This window comes from Toxorhynchites rutilus, chromosome 2, assembly GCF_029784135.1.
Source record: "Toxorhynchites rutilus septentrionalis strain SRP chromosome 2, ASM2978413v1, whole genome shotgun sequence".
NCBI classification, from domain to species: domain Eukaryota; kingdom Metazoa; phylum Arthropoda; class Insecta; order Diptera; family Culicidae; genus Toxorhynchites; species Toxorhynchites rutilus.
In genome coordinates this window covers 209,431,362-209,458,213 of record NC_073745.1, presented here as the reverse complement: position 1 = coordinate 209,458,213, position 26,852 = coordinate 209,431,362, and the positions used below count along the sequence as shown (strand labels likewise).

General features: G+C 37.1%; 1 protein-coding gene across 1 annotated transcript in view; it reads left to right on the top strand.

Moving 5' to 3' along the window:
• LOC129771764 (probable serine/threonine-protein kinase DDB_G0282963) overlaps window positions 1-26,852 on the top strand; it is a 482,877-nt gene that overhangs the window by 400,267 nt on the left and 55,758 nt on the right. Inside the window, exon 3 of the mRNA XM_055775776.1 lies at window positions 19,160-19,347. Within this exon, the coding sequence (XP_055631751.1) occupies window positions 19,160-19,347 (188 nt within the window). The remainder of the gene's footprint in view (window positions 1-19,159; window positions 19,348-26,852) is intronic.

The window sequence follows — 26,852 nt, the reverse complement described above, 5'->3', positions numbered from 1 at the left end:
ATTTGATATGTCGATAATCGGAATCGGTCCAGTAGATCAAAAGTTATGTTAATGTTTTGAAAAAAAAATTATTTTTTTAAAGTGGAGTAATTTGATTTTTCGGACCACCCTAAAATGGAAATGATCACCCTAACAAAAAATACAAAAAAAAATGCCATACAAATTAAACACAAATTTCTGCACTACTCGAGAATTATTCAAGTAAATGAAACCAAATTAGGTATATGGAGGTTTTAGGGTGTGGTTTTCTGCCATACTAATGAAACTCAAATTTCTGCATTACTCGAGGATTAAACAAGCAAATGAAACCAAATTTGACAGATGGAGGTTGTATGCAATAAATATTTCTATGGTGGTTAGACGCTCCTCCCGCTCCCTAAGGGTCTGCTGTCATACAAATGAAACACAAATAACTCGCATAACTCGAGAACTAATCAAGCAAGTGGAGCCAAATTTGGCATGTGAAGGTTTTACGGGGCACGAAACGTTTCTACGGTGAATACACTCCTCCCCCTTCTCTAAGGGGGGCTGCCATACAAACGAAACACAAACTTCTGCAAAACTCGAGAACTAATCAAGCACAATTTTGGAAGTGAGGGCTTTTGGGTATGAGAAATGTTTCTACAATGGTATGAAACCCCTCTCTTCTCTGGAATGAAGAGCGGGTCCCATGAAAATATTACACATATTTCAACCAAAAATACTCCAACCAAACATGACAATTGAAAAATTTCAGAAAACTCTGAAGGAAAAATGGAAAGTTCGGGAAATTAAATTTCCATTTGTTCTATAATTACATAGTGACAAGTGCTGTTACTCCATTTGATGTTTGCGCTAGCGAAATTGATCTTTGTTCGAAACTGGAAATGGATTTTAATGTGATGAAACGCATATCGTCTTGTATTTATACCAAAAAAAAAAAGACGGGTGGGTAATGTCGGGGACATAACCGGAGTGACGTAGGACTATACAAAGGGGACAGCTTTTGTTAAATATATATTTTAAATATATTGTTTTATTTTCTTCTCCTACGTGAATACCTACCTATCTACCTGAAAAATGGATTAGTTTACTGTTTACTCTTTATGAACATGTTGATGGTTCTGAAAAGAACCTTTGGTGTTGTGTTTTTGTTATCACTCGATATTCCTATCTTGTTCGGTTAAACCTTCCTGTTTAGCTATTGCGTTTGTCACTCGCTACAGCTTTCACAGTTGGAAAATTTTTTCCCATCCAGCTTGTGACATGTTGTTCAGTAAATTAAATTTAATGCGACGTGCTGGAGAAACACTTTGCCACTCACTGAAACTAATTGTTTCCTTGATGAGCGCCGAACCGAAGCTGCTCTGTTCTTGCTGCGGGTTTTCTGATTGTCGTGAGCAGCTTTGCAAGCCAACTAGAGCACTCCGACGGCCGAAACTCTATAATCGCTGTTAGGTATACTGGTGCTCCGGCACCAATCCGTTCGGCCTAGTTACCCTTGCGGAGCAATCAGTGAATGCGACCAACAGGGAACTGGAGACCTGCACGGTTCGAGTGAGACTTTGCCTTTCCCTTAACTTGTCCTCCTTTCTTACGTCCACGATGCCGATGCCGTACAACCACACGGGTTTACGGTTTGAAAGAAAATAAGATATTTTTTTGGGGTCCGCGTGTTTTTATACTCTAGCGGTACACACTCACAGGATAGAACCAAAACGGCAGACTCAGCCAGAGGGCCGAGTCCAACGAGACGAACGAATGAGCGTTAAAAGGGAGCGATGGCAAAAAAATTCATTCATTACGATTTGTTCGCTCGTTGGATTCACATGCAGGCTAAAAAGGGTCCTTTTCAGGATCACAAAATTATCTTCAATCTAAAGAGTTTATTGTTTTGTTATCACTCGATATCCCCATCTTGTTCGGCTAAACCTTTCTGTTTAGCGATTGCATTTGCCACTCGCCACAGCTTTCACAGTTGGAAAATTTCTTCCCATCCAGCTTGTGACATATTTTACAGTAAATTACATTCAATGGCACGTCGCATTACCACCACTCAGTGTCGGATTGGAGGTAATTTTAACCTGTAATTGAACATTTGTGATGACAGTTGTACAGTGTCGACTTTCAATGTGGGGTCATAATTTGGACCCCGAACTCTATGTTTACAAAAATGTCCAACTAAATATGTCGCATTACAGGTCCGTCCAATTAGCTAAATGTCGAGATAAGTGTAAATTACTGTACTTTCAATCTAGAAGCAATTTAAGAATTGGTGAAAATCAATAAGCTCAGAACAACTGCCAAATTCACATACTCATCATATCCTGGCAAACAAATTATGAAAAAATCAATTTGTGTTTTATTATTATTTTGGATATTGTTTTAGAAAGCATTGAACTGTATTTCCTAAACTCTTTTTTGGAAGGTTTAATGGCCCTGAAAAGCGCCTTGTTTTATGGAATGGTTTCAATTTAGAAAACTTAGTACTCGTGGTTTTGAAAAAAAAACATTTCGAACGCTCTCGATGCAGCCTTGTTCTGGATTTGCCACCAAAGCAGTTTGTATAAAGAACAAACTTTTTTCTTCTGCTACCTGATGCCGTTTTGCGATTGCGTTTACCACTCGCCACTCGCTGCAACTGCCTGTTGTCTTGATGTCCACCGAACCGAATGTGTTCTGTTCCGAATGCGGGTTTTCTTATCGTCGCAGCAGCTTTGCCAGCTAACTCGATCACTTCGGCGGCCGAAACTATATAACGCCGGCTAGGTGGACTGGTGCACTGGTACTAACGCGCTCGGCCTAGCTACCCTTGCGGGAACTCCAGACCAACACGGTTCGAGCGGGATTTGTCCTCCTTTGCCATGTCCAGACATGGCTGCTTGGGTTGGTTTGTTGATGTGTTGTGATGCGAACCGATGTGGTGTACGGTTTGGATGAGAATGATCGTTACGGCAGCGGAGCGAGGATTTTTAAGCTGACTGGCTGGCTCGAGAATTACGCATGTGTGAGACTGCGACCAATGTTTCGTTCATTTTTTTCTTTTTCCTTTCCAATCGTGCTTCATTCTATTTCGCTGCTGCTCTGGTTGCCCGTTTTGGTCGGTACGATTTGAGGAGCACAAAATGGACCAATCAAAAATGGGCACATAGTGCATTTTGACAATGCTTGATATTTCACAATTATTCAATTATTTATCTCAAGAAAAATGAAATGTTATTCGTTATGATAGATGCGTAGATATATTTCCTATCAATTGATGCAAAAACCTTTGCGATCTATTGAGAAATGCTCGAGTTATAAGCGTTCCAAATCTTGCATTTTTTCCTACTTGTTCAGTGCCTAGATTTCCATTTCACCCCCTATATCTTCCGGTTAGACGTAGTCCTACGTCAAAAGGATCGCCGAATGTGTTGATAAGAGCAGAACTCGAGGAAGGAATTGTCCGATTTAGGTCTGTCTTTATTCTATCATATTTTCTGTATCAAACATTTATTCCACGTAACGGAGAAACATGTAATTTGCAAGTGGATGAAAAATCTTGAACGAGAATTGTGTCTGAAATTAATCTGATATTATAATGATGAGTTTTGTTAAAAATACTAGGAATTTTATAGTAAAAGGTAAATTAAACGGGGTCGAATAGAAGATCAATCAATGAACAATTCTGCGATTTGAATCATAAACCTGCTCAGTGAACGTGAATGTTTGAAGGTATTGAAAACAAAAAACAAATTTTGGGCGGGACGTTTGCCGGGTCAGTTAGTATTATATATATATATATATATATATATATATATATATATATATATATATATATATATATATATATATATATATATATATATATATATATATATATATATATATATATATATATATATATATATATATATATTCCTTCGCAGTCGATCCGCCGTAAAAAGACCAGTTCCAAAAAGCAGCACAGAAACAATACATCCTGGGTACTAGTTCCCTTTTTTTACTTTAATGGTTCACTAATTCCTCTATCTCACGTATTATTGACGTATTTTCAAAAAAAAAAAAAAAAGCAAAACACGTAATATTCGCAACAAAAAAAACATGTTATGAATTGCTTTGCGATCGCTGCTTTCCGTCAAAGCTAAGATGTCATAGTTGAGAGTGTATAAGTGAATCGTGTCGATACACACTTCGAGTTCAGGTTATTTTGTCATAAACGGGTACCAATTCAAAAATGTGTACATAAAACAAGAAGTGCGGTATCGGTATATTTATTGTATAGAAAGAATATAGTCAGAAATTCGTCAAGAAATAGTAACTTATAGCAACATATCCGAACACAAACAATTTTTGTTATTTCCTTATTTCAGTTCCAGTGATCAACGTTTTTCTAATGAAAAACGTCAAACTCTAGGGACCGGGACTCAACCTGTTAAGTAAGATTATCTCTCTAACTTTTTCTACGATTCCAGGTTAAGAGCGATTGAATCAGTTATCTCTAGAACAAACAGTTCGATTGATAACTAACTGTCGAGATATTGAAGCAAAACATTCACAACGAAAGCGAACCAGAAACTGGAAACACAAAGAGTCTCCTGAGAAAAAATGAACAACAATCAATGAATATTGTGATGCAAAGCACATATTCACGCCAAGAGATTAAGTATTGCGCAGTCCACTAATAAATCTTCAATAATTGCTACGAGAAAAAAAACTACTTTACATCATTCTGTAAATGCAAATAAGTATGGAAGTGGTTGCTCGAATAATTATCTTTCGCACGATCGCCTGTCATCAGATCAGATAGAAAACCCGTCAATCGTATTATTATATTGTCAATACAAAGGTGTGATCGTATTGTATGGAATATTCCCCATTTAGGAAACCTTCCAATAGTGAACATGTCGAACCCAAATTCGAACTAATGCATCACCCGTCGCATTTTAGTTTCTACGCACCTCCCACTCATCCCAGACAACACACATTAATCTAACGTGTTAATAAATTTGTCCTCACATTTTCGTAACTGCGCGCACCCCATCGAGTGGCCACCAGGAGCAGGCCATGTGGCGGAGATGATCTGGGGCCGTATGGCGGTGTGTTTTGTCTGATCGTTGGTCACTAACAATTAATGGCAGAGTGTGTAGTAAATATGTATCCGTCTGCGGCGTGTTTCGATTTCAAATCACTCTCCGCCTCTGCGCCTCGTCCATTGAGGAGCGTCGATTGCAAATGCGTGATTACACACAGCCATACATACACACACACTTGTACACTTGCAAAGTACACATGCCAATGATGATGTCTAATGCCATAATTATCATACCATCGTAATGTTATTCGTGGCGAGGAAAGGAGGGAAATTCTCATGCCGTCTGTTTTCGCCGATGATGATGAGGATGAGGATGATGATGCGTCAGCGCGACAGGCAGCAACTGGTCACGTGCGAGCCGTCGGATACCGTCTGGCCTCGTCCAGTTGCAGCCCCGGAATCTATGTACTCACCATGTATATACATCGGCCGAACATGTGCCCTCCTAATAATGCACATCGTCTGTCTCGATGGTTGTGTTTACTTTTTTATACTTTAATGCGCTTTGTCTGGCGGCCCTCGTGATAAGATAAGCATTAATCCGTCTGGGCTTCCCGTCTCTTGCGTCCGTCCCTTTGCGTTAGTTTTTGCCGCCGCCGGGGTGGAAGCACGAAATTAAATGTTCAAGTGCACATGTAATTGTTTTACAGCAACATGTGATGCAAAACGAAACAGACAGGGAGCTACAAAATAGCCTTGTGCAAAGCCGATTTCTGATGGCCTGAGTCACGCATTTCGGCTATGTGCCTCCCCTCTCCCCAAGCGGTGGAGGAAGAATATGGCGAATTGCCATTATGCAGTGGAAGTTTCTCTTGTTTGTTGTTTGCGTTGTTGCTAGCGATGTTGTGTTTGGATGCTATCATCGTTTGCCGCCGCAGATGGTGGAATTTATGAGCAATTAGTTTATGAGGCCCGCCGCTGCTGTTGCTGTCGCTATCTTGATGGACTTCGAACACGAGCGCGGAGAGGTGTGAAATTTTGCGATAGGCGCCACGGAATTCGGTTTATTGAATCCACGGCTACGATCGCTGGCATTTGAGAGGAAAACACACAACACACACACGGTTGTACGTGTGCAGGGTCAAATGATAACGAATAACAATGTTACTGCTCAAATCACGGAACATACTGACATGTTTTTGTGTTCATCTGTAGTAAAATCTACGAATTTATACCGGGCCTGATTCTCGAATACACTTCGAATACACTTCACGGTGGAAACGGAATGAAACGTATCCGAGATGACAAGGGTACGGTGTCGACATCTGGATACGAGATTAGTTTCCCACTAAACTTGTCTTTTTTTTATCCCTTTTATTTATTTATCAGGCTCATTAGCATTTTATCTGTAACAGAGCCGGGTTTTTTTTTATCGTGTACATGTACATATAATTATGTTTCTATAAATTGTAAATTACACAGTAGTAGAGTAGCCATTTAGGCGTTTAGGTTTTCTGCTCCATTACATTATGGTAAATTACACAGTAGTAGCCATTTAGGCGTAAGGGTATTCTATCTGTTCTTCCATTGTTCAGCTGATCGGACAGCGGAGACAGTTGAAATCGATCATTGTTGGGTTATTTATAGAACAGCAGCCCGATGTTTCTTGCAGAGCAGAGCAGTTGTATGGATGAATCGATCTTTGTTCCACCGTGGATCGATCTCCATAGCTGATGATGGTTGCGTGGACGTAGTGATTCTATAACAACACAAAGATGGTCAATTGAGGGCCCTGAGTTTGAACTCACGATCGATCGCTTATTAAGCGAACGCGTTACCAAGTGGCTACGAAGACCCCCTAAACTTGTCATTATAGTATCAAATTATCTTCAGATGAAATTTTTGTATGAGATTATTATATCACATGTGGAAAACAAAGTTTTCCACTCACATTGAATATCAGTTTGATACGAAGAAGTTAATTTTCATTAACGATTTTTTATTTGAAAAGTGCTCATTCTGCCTGAAAACTCATTCACCTCTATTCCGGATCCCGAACGGGTTTGAAATAGACAAAATAATGCATTTTGTAATCCGTTCGACTTCGATTAAGCACATTTATCAATCAGTTCGACTTCGAATTATTTCGAAATTTGTTTTTCATCATTGCAAGGATGCCAAATTTGCAGACAAGTTCGCAATTTTACTGATATTTAATTTTTGTCGGAGACTCTATCCTGTTGCAGACTACAGGGATATGGTATTTCTTTTCTATATGGCTTGACTCAGTTCTCTGCGCTAGCAACCTTTTTTTTTCAGACATTTTTTAACTATTCTCACGGTTACAAAGGCAGCTGGCAGGTATCTATACACATCAACATTTCATATTTTCGACGAAGACCTTCTGAAAAACCATCTGGCATCTCTGAAGGTGATGACATTTACAAAATTTCTGAAGGGCACTGTTGGGATTTGGTGCACCTTGTCGCATTTGAGTATAAATAGATCAATTTAAAAACAATTTTCTTGCTCAGGAATATTTTTGTGTACTTTCTGGGTTGAGCACTACCAACCGCGTGAGCTGTCCGAACTGGACTACCACAAAACGCAAGCTACGTATCTGATCAATATTTTCCCGCATCTTCGTAGCATGGTAAGAAAACTTGCATCATCTGCGGGAACTTTACGGACCGGGGATGGAACGCCCTCGAGCCGGAAGATGGAAATCATGACCGCCAGCAGTAATTACCGCATCGAGGTGAATCCATCGAATACCGGGATATATGATCAAGCATATTGCTCATTTTAGGATCAGATTGATCCCAGCGGGCAGAGGGAATTTAAGACGATCATCTTGTCCGAAGTGGATGAGCTACCCATGCATGCGCTGAGAAGAACCATGGAAAAGTAGGTGTCCACGTGCAGATTGATTCTGTGCGTCAATTCGCGGGTTATTCCCGCGAGTAGAAGTTGTTTGGGAATAAGAGTAACAGCTCCATCTGAGGAGTATATTCTAGAAAAAATGTAAGATTGTCATTTGTTTCTTTCTTAAATGTAACAGCACTTTTCACATTTCAGTAAGGGAAGAGAAGAATTACCGCTAAGGAAGCTTGCAAGGTACAACAGTACCCGTTTACAGTGAACCAGAAGGTGCCAGAAATCGGCTGATAAGCATTCCTCCGAGAAACCGCCAATCAGATTGCACTCGAGCAAAGTCCACAGAAGCTGGGAGCGGTGAGGGAACGGCTATACGAGCAATATGAGTCGGAAGACGCAAACGTTGAACTTTGCCGGACAGTATGAACACCGGATGCAGCAAAGAAGCAAACATATATTCCATCTGGAAGCGTTCGTGGCGCAGTTTATAGCATATTTATAAAAAGTTTCTCAACCAAGCATCCTCATGGAGAAGGATGATTTTTGAGCGATTTATAGAGATCGTAATTTTCTTTAATTTTTTTTTTTAATAATAAACTTTTTGTGTTCATCTCACGTTTACTGACTACACTTAAATAGTTCAGGTAATACTTAACTCTAAACAAAGAAACCACGCCTTATCGGTTTCCATTCACTATGAAACCACTACAGGGCGAGAATTGCAGCCTTACGTTTCCGAGATTTGCCTTCATCATCGGAAAATTTCGGAAAACTGCCACTCTTCAGGTGTATCAACCTGTTTTCTGTAAAAGTGTTCACAAAGCGAATGATAGACCGTCCCATCCGTGTCGTTGCTGTGTTCTATTTATCTGATGAGTATCCTCCTGTGGCCGCTTACCGCTCTAAAATTCAATGAGGAAAATTGTAAATCGAAATCTATATAATTTACATGGTTTTACCTTCAATTCAAATGTAGACGAATGCGCAAAAAATAATTTTCTGCAGAAACTTTAACTTTTAAAACCATTGCGTTTTTTTTTTGTTTTGGTTTCACAATTGTCTGATTGCTACGATGAAAGTTCGAATTCGAAATTCACCGCCTTTTAGGATTTGAGGCGAACAGGTACAATGCAAACTTTTCGAACTCGATAGGATTGATCCAATCGCCGATCGTTTACCGAAATGAGGGTGATTATTATCTTCGACACTTCACTAACTCGTAAAACGTAGTTCAATGGCGTGCCGTTTATTTCGTTTCCACCGTGAAGTGTATTCGAGAATCAGGCCCACCGTAATCTCATTCTTTGCCATGTCTAAGGTCATACGCTTAGAATGAATGCGAATGTTAGATTTTAATCCCTTCCCGAGCCATTTAGCTCGACCTCGAAATTTGCTCGAAAATTGGACTCAAGTGTTAGGCCTCAATAAGTGGTAAACGGGCCGAGCTAATGCTCGAGGACAGTTGCTGGTGAAGTTTAGTACGATATTCTTATGCGGTCCCTATGCCTCTCACCAAAATAGGTTTACCTGTATACACGCAATCGGTGCATTTCTTTCATGTCATTTTTTCTTTGGCTTTCATGGAACTTCTGCTTATAGATAGAACATTTATTATTTCTCGAAAACGGTTAGTCTGGAGTTAAAAAAATATTAGTTCAGAAAACAGTACAGGCATACCTCGATATAAAGCAACCTCGATATAACGTCACTCGGTATAACGTAACTTTTACCTCGATATAACGTCACTTTTTAAGATGTATTAGAATTAAAAATAAACAATACAGAATTAGTTTTTGAAGCATAAATTGTTTCGAATAAATGTTTCTAGTAAGTTTTCAAACAAATGAATACCGTAAAATAGGGTAGCATTGGTTTTTTTTGTGAATATGTCGTATCTGAACCCAAGAATATTATATGGAAATTATACAATTTGTTGTGTGAATTTCAATCCCTCATAATCCTATTACCCTTATTATCCCTATAATTATAATAATGAAATTATACAATAATTATATTTTTTACAATTATAACATCAAAAATAATCCATAACATCGATAGAAGCAATATTTTTGAGAAAAAAAGTAGTAAAAATTTCAATTCTATAAATTTCCATCGCCAGCCACAATTCGCTTTATAAATGGGTCGATTTTACGTAATTGAGTAACGATTCACAAAAATTCAGTTCCTATTGACATATATGACCATTGCACTATCATTGTTTTATTTACAATAATTTAAACCAGATAAAGTTGCAGCTTTGACGAAAAAAAATGCACACGACAGACAAACAGTTCAACATTGTAACCCGAACCATAAACACTATTTATATTTTCAGTCGCCCGGCTTGTGTTTTCGGCTTTATCTAAGTAAAGCTTCAAAATAAGCCGTGTTCGTCTATGCTCTACTCAAACAATTTTTACTCAATTCTATCTCGCTAACGTAACCCAATAGCATTTGAACGAAACGGGAATTATATAACAAACGCCATCTTTTGAAGAACATCTTATATTTTTGCGAAGAATCACAATGCGCCTCCATAAAAATGAACAACTCATGGAGATGTAAATCTATGAACATGCAAACGCATGCACGGTAAAACTTTTTTTTGTGAGCTATTATTATGTGCGAGGCAACATGTCTCAACGTACAGAAGGAAATCGAACGTTGATCACGAATGAAATCATTAGGATTCGGATTATTTACTTAAGGAAACTTTTTTTATGCGGTCACAGTCCACCACATATATATTTTTTTTTCAAATTGTGAATGAAACTATTAAAAAAGTAATTATTTATTTGGGAACTGCAACCATCTTGGATTTGGATTTTTCATGATCTACTGTGTTCTACCAGTCGAGCACTTTCATTTGATACCCATATTGATGAGGTTGTGAAAAAAATATATGGCGCCATCTTGTGGTGGCGGTCATTTTGGATTTGCATTTTTCATAAATAACTGTGTTTTACTAGTCAACCCCTTCATTTGATATTCAGTTGATGGGGTTCTGAGAAAATATGTAATCCGCCATTTTTTAGTGACCGCGATCTTGTATTTGCATATTTCATAAATAACTGTGTTCTACTAATGAAGCCCTTTCATTTAATACCCATATTTATGGGGTTGTGAAAAAAATATATATGGCGCCATCTTGTGGTGGCGGTCATTTTGGATTTGCATCTTCCATAAATAACTGTGTTCTACTAGTCAAGCCCTTTCATTTGATACCCATATTGATTATTAAAAATCTCTGATCTAAAAATAACAAAAATCAAAAATAAAATACACCGGATAATCGAGTCTAAAATTCCGGATAATCGAATCCCGGATAATCGAGCCTCCGGATAGTCGAGTACGACCTGTATTACTGTTATTAATAATTTATTAAGGGGGTATTCTATTTTTTTTATCCAGTTCATTTATTTGTAAGGCTCAATCGCATAAGCTTTGCGGAGCCGCTAATTCAAGGTTTGTTTATACAAAGTTTCAACTAATTTCTATGTTTAGTAGGATTCGACCGAATACTCGCGGTTTACTCGAGGTTAAAAGGGCAACATTTTTGTGGGACGGGTTAGGTTAGGGATATGGATATGAGGTATCGTTGTCTCAACCGAGAGTTGCCGCACGCACTGTAGCATTGTGCATAATGACCAGTGATAGCATCTGGTGTTCGACTATCTGTCGAGGGTGGGCGACGGTGAGATGGGGAGACAAGACAAATAAACTAATAACGAAAAAGAAAAATACAAAAACATTAAATACTTATACTAGACCGTTTCACAAACATATAGATCAACTGCATATAGCAGATGTCGCGAGTTCCCAAAGGGGGTATTCTAGTGTAGAGACACGAATTTCGGACGTTTTTTTCGAGCTCCGCAAAAATAAAACAAAGAATATTTTTACTATTCATTATATCATTATTTGTTCACCTATCTTTTAACAACAAAACAAAAATTGAACGGATAAAAAATATTCATAACTAGAATAGTTAGGAGCTGATGAAGTGAAAATTGTCCAATTTCAAACGCTTATTGCTCAGTCATTTCATGATGAATTGATGAAATGTTTGCGTCAATCGATATCGGCACTTCATAACAATTTTTTATATTGGACAAAATAATTTATGTCATGAAACTAATTATCGAACAATTGAAAAATCTCAATACCTATCCTAACGGAAATACTCACCTCTGATTGGACGAAATTGACGACACATGCGGCGGGTCCCTAACAGAGATATCAAAACCAAGCTGCCTGGGGGAAATCGACATTGCAAATATATGCAAGTCGGAACCATTTTGATATTGCAAGTAAGGTGAGTGATACAATTAATTCTAGCAAATAAAATTTAAATTTAGAACTTTAATGTTGGTTGCTTCATGAAATTTCATATCAATGACCAATCGTGTATTGTGAAAAATTTAGCACAAGTGTAACTATAAAATTGTATATGAGGGGCTTAGAATGCAAGGGGTGTAAGTGACTTGATCGATTCCTCTTCATCAACTTTTTCTTTAGTTAATAACTCAATTGCAAAAACGTTCCAATTTAAGTTTGCTATAGAATCTGATAGGTGAGGCTCTGACTTATCTTCCACATTGTCAAATACAGCTGGGAATGTATTTGAGGCTAAGCTATGACCAAAAGAGAGAGTCGATGTAGAGAAATCGATCAAATCACTTACACCCCTTTCATTCTAAGCCCCTCATGTGGTAGCAGTTGTGTTAAATATGACTCGATATATAAAACGTTTTATTTCGGTCCCATAAATATAAACCACGGTAACACTCGAGAACGGGACGTTTTGTTTAAGCTGTCTTATTTTTTTGTGTACATTTTCACCAAAGGGAAGTTTATACGGCGAGAAAAATTGTAAAAGTGAAGAAATAGTAGAAAAAGTGATTTCCCATATGCTCTACATATAGTATTAGGTGTTGTTAGTCCAATTCAAATTCGCATTGGGTTGAATAAACACTCAGAAGGTTAAAAAATTATAAAAGAAAATTACCTTTACCATTTCAAATATGTTTTCTCTATATTAAAGTAACATGCTTTTACAGATCAGAAAAATTGATAATTGTGTTCGGTATTGGAAATTATCTTATATTAAATTGGTGAGTTTTTTTTCTTCTTTATTTCATCCATACATAACACAAGAGGCTTCTCATCTAAGATAACAGAGGGCGGTTTTCATCATATCTCGTTCCACTTCGGTATCTTTTTTCTGATACGCACCATCCAACGACTGTTTACCATCCTTTTGTCATCATAAAAAAAACATATCCAAAATCAACAGGTAGCCTAACGAAATCCTACGTAAACTATGCGGTCGTGTCTTGGACACAACCCTCCTGTGACTTTTTTGACAAAATGGCGGTCGTTTGAAAAACAAAATGCGGTTTAAAACGTTTTTTCTTACTTAATAGGATTTCCGATCAGTCCTTTCTAGGTCATTATTCTAAACTACAGAAAAATGAAGATTTTTTTTAAATTTTTTTTTCAATTTTGTAGACTAGCATATTGCCTCAAGAGCGTTCAAAATGAACCATTGGTAAATTGTGATGAATGCATAATCAATTTTCTGCAGTTAATGGAGATAAGGAATTATGCTTTGCTTGGTACACCAGACCAGTTTCAGAGAACAGTCTTTCGGTGTAATCACAACTGCAAGAAGCTAAATGATAAACTTTAGGAAACCTTGCCAGTTGGGGGTACTGCTTGGAGTTCAAAGACAACCAAATATAAGGACCGTGATTGCGTGTGATTCGAAATGACACAACAGTCGTTTTCGTTAGCAATGGGATTTTATTCCAGAACGCGACGTTGACTTTTATTTTTATTATGTCCATTTTATTCACTTTATTAAAACAGTCCCAACATTTGTCGTGAAATATTTCCTAAGTAATTGAAATGATTTCCAGCGTTCAAAGATGCTCTTATGCGAGTCAAGTTCGGTGTTCCATGTGCAGTCTCATACTTCTCCAAATACTTTTTTTTATGCAGCAACTTGAGAAATTATCTCCGATGTACAGAAGAGGCCAAAACTTGTAATGTTTGTTATTCACTTCTGATTTGTAGTTAGTGTACCCTTTCTCAGATTATCTTCCATGAAGACAGTTCTTAGTTTTGTTTATCTTGAATGCAAATAATTGATTGGTGATTCTTGTATATTGAAATTCGTAGCTCTTACTCTTACTCGTCGACTATTAAAATCATTTCAATACATCCACACAAATCTCATCAATGTAGTAGAATATTCTTATCAGAAAAAAATCTGTTCAAGATTATTTGCAGAAAACCTTTTTTTTTATTGAAGGTTATTGGTTCTAAACGAAAAATTTAGAGATTTAATTAGTTTTTATTTGTCTCTAAAATGTATTTTTTTAATTTCATTCAGGCATGAAGTTTCTCCCAGTTTCGTATTCGTAAATAAAGAGCCGAATAATTTACCTATTTGATATATTCTTAATATTGCTTCGATGTTACCGTACCTTCAGATATATACCAATCAATAAATCATAATTTGAAATTCACAAACAGCTCGATATCGAAGTCAATCTAACTATGTTTTAGGTTTGTGTCCGCCGTCAATTTGTGACATCCGTGAAAAATGAGAAATTTTGCGATACGGTGAACCTTGTAATGTATCTTCGATCCACCTAATTGAAGAGGTGTACTTTCAGTGCAACGAATTGCAACTACGAAATGTACAGTCGATCCAAGCTCAAGTTCAGGGTGAAAATGCTTAATATCAAAGTCGCAAAAATTACATCCATGCTCAGAATACCTTATCCTTTTCAGTTTTTGCTCACATATTCCACTTTGGACCAGTTTTCGAAGTTATAGGGTGGTTCTAATATAACACAATAACACGAGAAATGCAAAGTTCAACAATTGATTATTCAACTCAAACGCATATCCGAACATTACGAACATTACGAATTCCCTCTGCCCGTCTTACCCACAGAGACTCTATGCATGTTTTATTTTTGAATCATTCAAAATTTTAAATTTTGACAAACTTCATTATCTCCACAAAATTGACGTTAAAAAAATGCAGAGAATAATTTGATTGATTTGATAAAAAATTGAACGTGACATATGTGCGATGCACAAATTACGTAACGCTGAAATACGGTTTATGGGTGCAAGACATACCACAAACAAAATTCGCCCTTCAGCCTTCGGCCTCGTTTCACGTAATTCATCACGAAGCACGAAGCATTCTAACTGGTATATTTCGAAATATTTCATAGTTTGGTTTCCTCCTTTGGACGTTGAACTCGGGGACGCTTGGTTAACAATGCAATTGATTACACAATTTCAGTTTTATATTGCATTTGTTGCTAAGCGGTAATTTATTTCAGAGTACAGTGATGCTTCTGAATCCGGACGCTTTTTAATCCGGACACTTTTTCATTACATTCAATGTCATGCCAAAACCATGATATTTTTTGCATGTTGAATTAATGTAACTGATAGTTACTATTGTGTCAATTTTGTTTAGTGTCAAACATAGTACCTAGCTGTCAACATAAAAATCAAAAAAAATCAAAAATCAATGTGAATTTTACGAATCCGTGTCCGGAGTAAAAAGCACATTCAGAAAATGATTTTAAATCCGGACGGTCAAAAGTTGACGATTAAATTTCTCATTGAAGGAGTTGCATAAAGGTATATTAGAAGCCTTAGTATGGAGCATGGAGTGTGGTGCAAAGATTTTCGACCTAGGAAATCCCAAAACTCTTCGGTATACAGGACGGGGTCGATTAAATGACCCGTTTGTATGGTAACTTTGTAACTTTGTCTGTAGCGCTGTCCCACATTAATAGAAATTTAATCCCCTTCCTGTTGACCGATTGATCTGAAATTTAGAACACACCTTTATCTCTGCAGTCATTATAAAACTGTATATTTAATGAGCTTGGATTCCAAAATGGAGGCCGCTACAAAATGGCGGTTTTCATATTTTCTCTAAACCCCATCAATATGGGTATCAAACGAAAGGGCTTGACTAGTATCGATTTTAGTAAGATAAATCTTTGATAATTTATAGTTCAAAAACTGTGTCTTAGAAAGAGCTATATAGTATTGATGTTTAAACGTGATAAAATATACACTGAGATAAAAAAGTTAGTTCTTTTTTGAATTATCAAAACAAAAACTTTAATTTGCAATATCTAAAATATGCATTTTTAAATTATTTTTTTCATATATTTTCATATCTTTATATCATTTTAAGTCATGTAGAAAATTCAAAAAATTAGTCCAAGATGGTAAAACTATTTTTGACAAACTTTGTGGAACATCGATTTTTTATGAATTTTCGAAACTAATTTTTGTATGTTAACAATCAATTTTAGCCACAAATTATAAATCCTGATGTGTTTTGAAACAATCTCCTTCTAAATGAAGCCATTCTCAAGATTTTTTTAAAAATATTTCTAATTTATTGTCTTTTGTCTATTTTGATATGCTATACCGTCATTTTCATGAAATTTTATGAATTTTATAATATATCTTTAAGTTACCTCTGTATATGTATATAAAATAACTCAAATTCAAACATCGTTCATCAGTCGAACAATCTTTCTTATAGAGTAAATAACAGTATACCACAATGTACATCTACAAAATTTTCGTGTGTTCTAGACCGTTTACGAAAAACGGTAGAAATGTTTATCGTTTCTTAACCGCGTCAGTGATTGAGAAACTTAAGTTAATGGGATGCAATCTCCGCAAATTTCAAAAAAATAAATCTCTATATAGCGATAAACGACATTATCCGATTTTTAAGATGTAACTAAAAGGATATTGCAAATACTCATGTTTTGTCATTTGCCGATTTCATTTGGAATTGCTGTAGAACACAGTAATTTATGAAAAATTCAAATCCAAAATGGCCGCCAGCACAAAATGGCACCATATATATATTTTTTTTCCAAACCGTATCAATATGGGTATCAAATGAAAGTGCTAGAATACAATTATTGATGAAAAATATAAATCCAAGATGGCGGTTGATACAAAATGGGTGGATTACATATTTTCTCAGAACCACATCAATACGAGTATCAAATGAAAGGGCTTGATTAGTAGAATACAATTATTGATGAAAAATGTGAATCCAAGATGGTGGCCGCTACAAAATGGTGGAATACATATTTTCTGAGAACTCCATCAAAATGGGTATTAGACGAAAGGGATAACACAAAACACAGTTATTTATAGAAAATGCAAATCTAAAATGGCCGCCACCACAAAATGGTGTCATATATTTTTTTTCAAAACTGCATCAATATGTGTATCAAATGAAAGGGCTTGACTATTAGAACACAGTTATTTATGAAAAATGCAAATCCAAAATGGGCCACGTCAGATTTCTATTATCTACAGTTAGTTGTTTCATTACATGCTCCACGATTTTATTTTAGTCTCATCAATTCCCTAGATTAATGAAGAAAGGGGTGGGATAACTACTTACTGCTACTTGCCTAATTATTTTCTAGCTTTTAGTGCATCATCTGTAATAATAATCATAATGAAATCGTTGAACTTAAAAAGTGTTTTTAACTTATTTTATTTTTTAGTTTTTAGTACATTATCTGTATTATTAGTATATGTCTCTACAATAAAACCATTTAACAATTTATTTAAAATTTTAGATTTGCATTTTTCATAAGTAATCGTATTCTACTAGTCATTCTCTATCGTTTGATAAATATGAGTATCAAACGATAGAGAATAACTAGTAGAACACGATTATTTGGGGTTTTGAAAAAATATGCAATCGGCCATTTTGTAGAGGCCGCCATCTTGGATTTATATTTTTCATCGATAACTGTATTCTACTAGTCAAGCCCTTTCATTTGATACCCATATTGATGGGGTTTTCAGAAAAAAATTGCGCCATCTTGTAGTGGCGGCCATTTTGGATTTTCATTTTTCATGAATAACTGTCTACTAATCAATCCCTTCCATTTGATACCCATATTGATGGGGTTCTGAGAGAATATGCAATCCGCTTTTTTGTAGCGGCCGCCATTTTGGATTTACATTTTTCATGAATTACTGTATTCTACTAATCAAGCCCTTTCATTTGATACCCATATTGATAGGATTTTGAAAATATATATATGGCGCCATCTTATAGTGGTCATCTTGTGAAAATACAATAAATAATTGAATTAATAAAAAAAACTTTTGTACAAAACGTGTTTCTATGTAGTCCCGCTACTTATGACGCACCCGTTAATAAGTTCTACAATAATTAATAAATAATCAAGGAGTTGCAAAGAAAAACACGTGTCCGGATTTCAAAGCACGATTAAAAAAGTGTCCGGATTTAAAATTACGACACCATGAAAGAAATTTAAAAATTTTGAACAAATATAACATGATTTTGTGGAATTCTGTGATCCATAACTTAGATAAAGGCCTTCTAATTCTATAGGAACGCTAATTTTTCATTGCATGTCAATATTTTTTTTTTGTAGTTGAAGTTACATTCGTAAGCGCTTAAGCGTCCGGATTTCGAAGCATTACTATACTTTCTCCAGCGGGAACTCAATGACAGATAATCAGAAAAGGTCCAAGATGCAGCTTTTAGAATTGAACATGTTTTTGGGACTATTAGGATGCAATGTACAAACCGAACTTTTGACCGATATTTCAAATGAATAGTTTTGAGAAAAAGGGAGAGGGTGGCTCTTTTGCATGAATATCAAAAAGATATTCAAATCTACTATAATTTTGCAAATATTGTAGCAAGATGTTTTGGGGATATATTAGGCTAGAAATTTACCTGTTATAAATATGTTACCATGTGAATTTTTAGCATAATATATTCCAAAACCCCCAAAAATTGTTCATATTTATACGTTCATCCATTTTTCTTTCCCGTTTGTGTTTGTTTCTAATAACTTAGAGAACCTCTTTGCGAATACCGGAAGTACAAAGTACTAGGCGTATCCATGGAATGCACAATTCGTACCTTTCGTTTTCAAGCGTTTACTACGCGCTGGCTCGATTGAAACTTTTCCCTCTAAAATAATAATCATTACTAATATTATAGTGTATTGAAGTTTAGAAAGTGTGAACTAAAAACTATTGTTGTTACCGAGCAGAATAATAAAATATATGTCCATGATTTTTTCAACGTTTCTTTGCACACAAAATGTACTTCAGAATAAGTCCGTTTTAAAGTTAACTATTAAAAACCCAAACATTTTTAGCATTCATTGTTTTACAATTTAATTTTTTTCGTTTTCGATTTCTCTCTTTTCCCAGGATACGTGTACTTTCTGCTATCTTTCTCGCTAATCGGCGCCGTTGTGGTGGGCCTATTCGGTGTATATCGGTGCATCCGTGTGACCGCCAGTCGTACGCCGACGGAGGCTCTGGCCTTGCCGATCCAGTTCATCACCGACGACCTAGCAGCATCTCTAAACGCCGAATCGAACCATCCGCCTGTACCCGTAAGTCAGCATCAATACCACCGACAACAATAGAAATTCTGTTGCAAGCATGCTTCGGCTGTCAGTTGATTCAATCCTGGCAATACAAACATCATTGAGAATTCGGGTGCTTTCTTGACTTTCTATAAATTTATAACCGATCCAAGATTTTTAAAGGTTTTTGTTCGCTTAAGCGTCAATGACCGCTCCAAAACCATAAACCCAAAATGATATGTTATACTCACAAAACACATTTTCCTCAAAATCTTTGTTAAGTCCAGCAATGTTTTGACATCGTTGAAAACCTTAACAAATTGCTCCTTACCCGGGAATTTATTGCCTCTCTTTTAACAAGAAAAAAAACTCTCTCTACTGCGATTGTGAATGGAAAGATGAGTGAGTCGATGATCTCGACTCTGACAGCGAAAATGAGACTAACAAATTAATATTTCTCTCATCCTGATGATTTTATAATTCGAAACGATCACGTTTGGCTGGAAGGGAATTTTATTTCGTCGGAACACTGTGTCAGTGCAAATTTATGGCGAATTTTTGCACTCGAAAGTGTCCGCTCTCCATCAGCCAGACAGTCGGTCTACTCGGCCACAAGTCAACCCTCTATTTTTGGATCGCCTATCTGCCCAACGCCCCCATTTTTTGCGTCGCCATCGGAGACGGAACGACGGTGCAGCAGCAGCAGCATCCGTAGCGTGCACACTCTCGTATGCAGAAATGTGCATCGCCCGGCTGCCATTGCTCTCTTTCTCTCGCCGCATGACGTTTTTGCGTACACAACAAGTGGTCGAGTCATGCGGTCAAAAACATACACGCGAAACTTCGGACGGGCTTTGCTTCAACAGTGATGAATATTAATTATAGGTTGAGTAGTAACACCTGTCGTTGCATTCGCAATCGAGAGCGGCCATGCGTCCGGTATAACGACGCACCGGAGCTTAGGGTTTTCGAGTAAATATTACTCACTGAAAACATATATTTCGACGGAAAACATTGCTCCGTTTCCAGGACACTGATTATGAGCAATCGCTGTTATTGCAACTAACTGTGACTAATCTTCTATACTTTTCCTGGTAGTCGAATAAAGTCCGTTCTGTTCTCTCTTTTGGATCCTTTTTAATTTTTATGAAATTTTCAAAAGTACTAACAATATTTCGAAAAATTCCAAATCATGTTTTGTATGATTCGATCTTGATACAGTGCCAATATATTATTCTTACCTATAAAAACACGATAAGATATCTACACAGTCGCCACATCGATATTTTTTAGTTAATTTTGCCTACAAATTTTTTATTCTCGAAATTTCTTTGTTACATATTTTGTTTTGAGGAGTGTATGTCTAATAAACAAAAATATCGACATGGAGTTCTAAAATTATGTGCATTTCATCTTGAAAAAAAAACACAAAAAATACGATGTCACACCTTGCTATTCCAACTTTTTATCGTAGGATCATTCTTTCAACACTGTTAAACTCAGGATAAGCATTATAGTCCCCCGATTGGTTTGGTAAGCTCATCAGTTTCTCTCGGAGATTCAGTTATTCCGAGACAGCCAAGAAATTTATCCAATGTTCCTTTTACCACCACTGATGGAGAACTCATGTGTTCAAGTTTTTTTTTCTGAATATGGTATCGGAGGCCATGAGGTGACTCAGCGGGAGATAAGAGTTGATAATTTTTGAAGGTGATTATAAAGCCTCACAGTTACCTATTCAAATTTTTTGGTTTACAATAAACAGTATATCATAAAGACAAGAAGTTAGAGAAAACGTTAATCTCGTTAATGTATGTATATGTATATTCCGAGTTGACTCATGTAAATTAAGTTTGATTTTGGTTATAATACATGTAAAAGGAATGTTTCAAGGAATCTATTCAAGATGCAAAATATCGATCATTTCGAATTTTATTATTCTTTACCCACGAGTGGTAGAAATGTTTGTATCATGAGTGTTCTGGCGAGTACCTGATGTTACTCACGAATTGAACAAAATCATAAGTCCTCCTTTGCAAAAACATTCACGCTTCACCGACTCATCGGCATCATAGATGTCGACAGTCGAATTCTGCTATTGCCAATGAGGAAAAAATAATTTGAATAACTTCAACATGAGGGATATCTCTAGACAAACATTTCTTATCAGCTTATATAGGAATATTTACCGCTACCGTGTATTGAAATACACGATAGATTGAAAAATTCCCACGCAATGAGTCACATCATCCGGCGACATAGAGAGCGAATACATAAATCAAATTAATCATTATATGACTTATCAAGCCATGTTAAAAATTCAGTTATGTTTTTTTTTTGTTACTGTACAAAATAATTCCGAAAACATTATGACAAAAAAAAAAGTATTTAGAAAGCAGGAGTAATTTCGCATTTTTTGCAAGGTGTGATCTGATTGGCATTTTCATAGAAAACACAAAGCACAGCATAAATTCTTATTAACATTTTTCTAAGGAAATTTTTGTGGGTTTTCTGATTTAAAGTTCGGCAATAGTTACCACATTTCATTTGATTTTTTTACCGATTTGAATTAGGTAAGAAAAAAAAAGTATTCTTGCTATTGGCATGTTCTGGACATGTTCTAAATACAAAAAGTTTGCAGAACATGTCAGTCGTGACAATTTGCACACAAAAATTTTACAAGTAGAACTTTTTTTTTAACCAAAATATATATTTTTATTAGGGCTCATATGGCGCCAGCCTAACGGGGCCGGGAGTTCAATATTTTGACAATGTTTGCTTACAACTATGTTAGTAATATGTAATCGATTACTCGCGGCTGACGAGGTTAGTATTACAAGTGTTCTCATGATTTGGATGTTGCAGTCTTCAATGCTCTGTACGTGTGCCCGACACGGGATACTTCCTATTCGGATGCAGCTGACCGTTAATCAGCAACGCCCCCTAGTCTGCACCCCATATCTAGCGTGGTGTGTATTTCTCGACTCGAGGAATCCAGGATAGAATGATCACTAGCCGGTGCAATCATCAGCTCGTGTAGAGTTGTCATGAGCGGCACAACCTTTGGCTCTTGTTGAAACATCAGTGGACTGCACAACCTTCGGCCCGTGTATCTGTAAAGATTGTGTGTATGTATTGCCGCGACTAAGTAAAAGTTTATCGATTGGATAGGAGGGATATGAAACAGGGCACAACGAAGGAAACATCATTAAACGTTGACATCGGCGTTTCTGAGGAACAGGTATAGATGGAGCAGAAGATCAGGATCACGGCTACCTAAGATATCCCGGACGGGGATATCCTATTGTCTGCCAATCACAATCACATAGATTGCTTGCTGCGAGCCAAATGCGCTAAAGATGCGCGTTTAGGTTGCAGTGATTGGACATAAGCCGAGATATCACGCGAATGAAATCACGACCGACATTCAATCCCTTGAACCATGCACTCGTCGAGACCTTAGGGATAATCGTGTGTAACCAATGACCGAACTCATCTTCACTCCACATGCGCCGCCAACTTACGAGCGTGTACTGACGAGGAATGTGGAAAAATTCATTATAAGCAATTTGCCTTTCAGAAAGTGTGCCTTCTGAAGCGCCCACCTTAGCTAGCAAGTCCGCTTTCTCATTCCCCGGAATCGAGCAATGAGAGGAAACCCATGCTATGGTAATCTTGAATAATTTTTCGACCAAAACACTCAATAGATGTCTTTTTCTTGTTAGGAAATAAGATGAGCGTTTATCAACTTTCATTGAGCGGATTGCCTCTATTGAGCTGAGACTGTCTTAAAAAATAAAATAGTGGTCGATGGGCAATGTTTCAATTTTCCCTAGTGCGTAGTATATCGCCCCCAGTTCAGCGACATACACGGAAAAAGGATCTTTGAGTTTGAAAAGGCACTGGAAATTTCATTGAAGATGCCGAAGCCAGTGAACCCGTTTATGTATGAAACGTCAGTAAAGACCATTTCCCATATTCTGCCGAAAATACCGGCGGCAACAACATCGTCTTCGGTAGCGTACTTTTTGATGTAGAGCCAGTTTTGGGCAACAGAGTCCGAAACAAAAAAAAAGTCCCATAAAAAGTCATCAAATATGATCGTCTATCACCTCCTGAGAGATTTTGGATAAATTTATTTTTTGTGAGAAAGGCTTTTTTATATTCAATCGAAAAATCTATATCTATAAAAATGGATTTCTGTCTGTCTATCTGTCTGATTCTTATGGACTCGGAAACTGCTGAACCGATCGATGAAAATTGGTATGTAGGGGTTTTTGGGATCGGGGAAGGTTCTTATGATACAAATGAAACACAAATTTCTGCATTACTCGAGAATTAATCACACAAACGAAACCAAATTTGGCATGTGCAGGTTTTAGGGAGCAATACATGTTTTTATGATGGTTCGACTCACCTACCCCCTCTCTATGAGCAAGGAGGCTGCCATACAAATGAAACACAAACTTCTGCATAACTCGAAAACTAATCAAGCGAATGGAGCCAAATTTTTGATGTGAGGGTTTTTGGGTACGATAAATATTTCTATGATGGAACGACACCCCTCCCTCCTCTGGAATGGAGAGGGGGTCCCATAGAAATAATGCACATATTCCAACCAAACATGAAAATTGGAAATTTTCGGAAAAATCTGAAGGAAAATGGGAAAATTCGAGGAAATGCAATTTGCATGTGTTCTATAATTACAAGCGTTGTTAGTCTATTTGATGTTTGCGCTAACAAAATTAATCTTTATTTGAAAGTGGAAACTAATGTTCATGTGATATGAAACGCACTCCTATATCGTCTTTTATCTATATAAATAAAAATGGATCGCCGAATGTGTTGATAAGAGCAAAACTCGAGAAAAGAATTGTCCGACTTAGGGCTGTCTTTATTGTATCATATTTTCTGTATCAAACATTTATTCCATGTAACGGTAAAATATGTTATTTGCAAGTGGTTGAAAAATCTTAAACGAGAATTATGTCTGAAAATAATCTGATATTATAATGAAGAGTTTTGGTAGAATTACTAGGTATTTCATAGTAAAAGGTAATTATAAAGGGTCGATCAGAAGATCAATCAATGAACAGTTCTGCGATTGGACCCATGAACGTGCGCTTGGTAAGAAGACGTGGATTTGATAACGAAAAATAAAAAATCTGTATCAAATTTTGTGTGAGAAACAAAATTAAGTGCGCAAACACATTCCGAATGTTGATTGTGACATATGATGGGCCTACCTTGGAGCAAAACAACGTTTATCGGAGTTCCAAAAAAATTTTCTCGGAGGGTCGAAAAAATGTAAACGACGCAAAGCATGCCGGAAGCCTGAGCACGCCAACAACTGAAATCGAATATAAGTAATCCGTGGGTATACAAAAATCGTGATACTTTTAGAACAGCTCGTGTAAATAAAGTGGTCCACTCTATCTCATTCCATTAAGCATTTCAATAGCCATAGCCGATTGTGCTTCAGCCCTACGAAGGGATTTCTCTAGAGATAGGCAGTAGGCAAAAATCGAAGATGAACCAAAACACGTGTAAGAAAAGCAGTTGTCAAAAATTAACTGAACATTCAAAATAGCCGTACTTGTCAGCATAAGTGAGAGACATGAGTACCAACATAATACCACAAAAATCTTGAGTCGAATATACGTTACCCGCGTAAATTTGAAAGTCGCGATACTTTTTCAACAGACCTCGTACAGTGAAAAGAAATCCGAAACAGTCGTTCTGGTGGTTGTTACACGATTAAAGAAAATACTTTTATTGGAATCAATTGTTTCTTTGTTTTGTTTTTTTTCCTTTTTCGATTGGAAACTCTTGATATTCTATGCATGGGAAGAATATTAGCTGTTTTGAATATAAGCCTTGCATGGTTCAGCAAGCAGACTATACTCAACACAATTTAGTAGTATTCGTTTATAGGAAATGCTCAGCTAGCATAGAGAGGTAAGAGATATCGTGAGCATCATAACACAGACGAAAACATCTGTTGGAAACAATCACTATTTAACACATAACTTCTCAGCAAACCCACTTTTTCGCCACTCAACCAACCGCCTACAAGTAATAGCTGAGTCTGCATCTAATGATTACCACCGACGGGCGTTTCTTCACACCTCCCCGTGTGCACGTTCGCGAGTGCCTATTTGGCCTCTAGTGTACCTGCGATATGAAGAAGAAGGTGACCGTCTGCCCATTACTTTATGTTTCTTGATGTCTGCTTTTTTTTTGTTCCGTAGCAAAAAAAAAGTCGAACGACGTGCGATGCGTGGCGTGACACCTTTGGGACCGATAATGCAGACAAAAGTAAAGGGACGGCCAATGGAGACGATGTCTTAATTAGTATGCAACTGCAGCTGCATCGCTTTAAATTGAAGCGAACGTATTGTTGTGGGTTTCCACAAAAAAACAAACGAGTGTAAGGGTTTCCCAATGGCAGCGAAGCGAAGTGCCTTGACGATGCGCGAAATATGATGCACCTTGATGTTGAAATCACAAAATAATTCTCACTGGTGCATGTGGAGAATACTGCATACTATTCGCGAACAAAGTGCACATTTTTACACTTCAAAAATTTGATTGACAGAATGTTTCGAGCGCTTCCCAAACACATCATTCACGATGATTTTTTTTTGTACAAAACAGAAAAGAATAATGCCAAATCTTCCAAATAACCATAAACCAATGGCTACTCCCTGGTATGACATCCAGCAGAAGACTTATCTTTTGTCCCAATCTTCCATTTCAAGTGCAATTCATCACGAGTAACGAAACGTTGCAGACCACGATGCGGACCCAGGTCTGATCGACGGCCGGCTGATTTGTTTTGCTGTCCGACTGCGACTTGTCCACGAAGTCGATATTCTCCCGTCACTGTTTTTTTTATTATCGCTTTTTTCTGTGAGCTCATGAGCTGACGAAGCGCAAATTTAAACTCAGACAGACCAGACAGTTAATGTCAATAAACACGATGTGTGCAGATTTCGTATTTTTCCTTCGCAGTGTCTGCGCCCGTTGTGCTCATCCCCCTTCATTCCTTACGTCCAACCCACCGAGAGGGTGGTTTGTACGTTACACGTTACATGTTACAATTGTCAAAATGTCTCAAATGCAGGGAAAAACTCGCATTTCGCGCGCTGGAAATATATCGAAACATACTGGTTTGTCGAAACAGTTCTGTGGCTGACAACAACGAATGGTTTTGCTGCTATCGGTTGTTTTTTTCTTTATCTTCGTCTGCGAAATGCAGTCTCGCACTGTGAATCTACTGAGACGTGGATGCAGCTGCATGTCGAGTATTTTTTGGTAAAATACACACAATGTGTCAATCGCATTCGAGAACACTTGAGTATATTATGATCAATGGCATTGGCTGTATCTCGGATGTATTGCAACTTTTTAACCAGTATTCTTCTCATGATAAGTTCTAGTTTCTGACCACGATAAGAATATAAATGAAACTGAATACCTACTACTTAAAACATGCCCACCAATAACCTAAAACATCTCCAGTGTTCGCT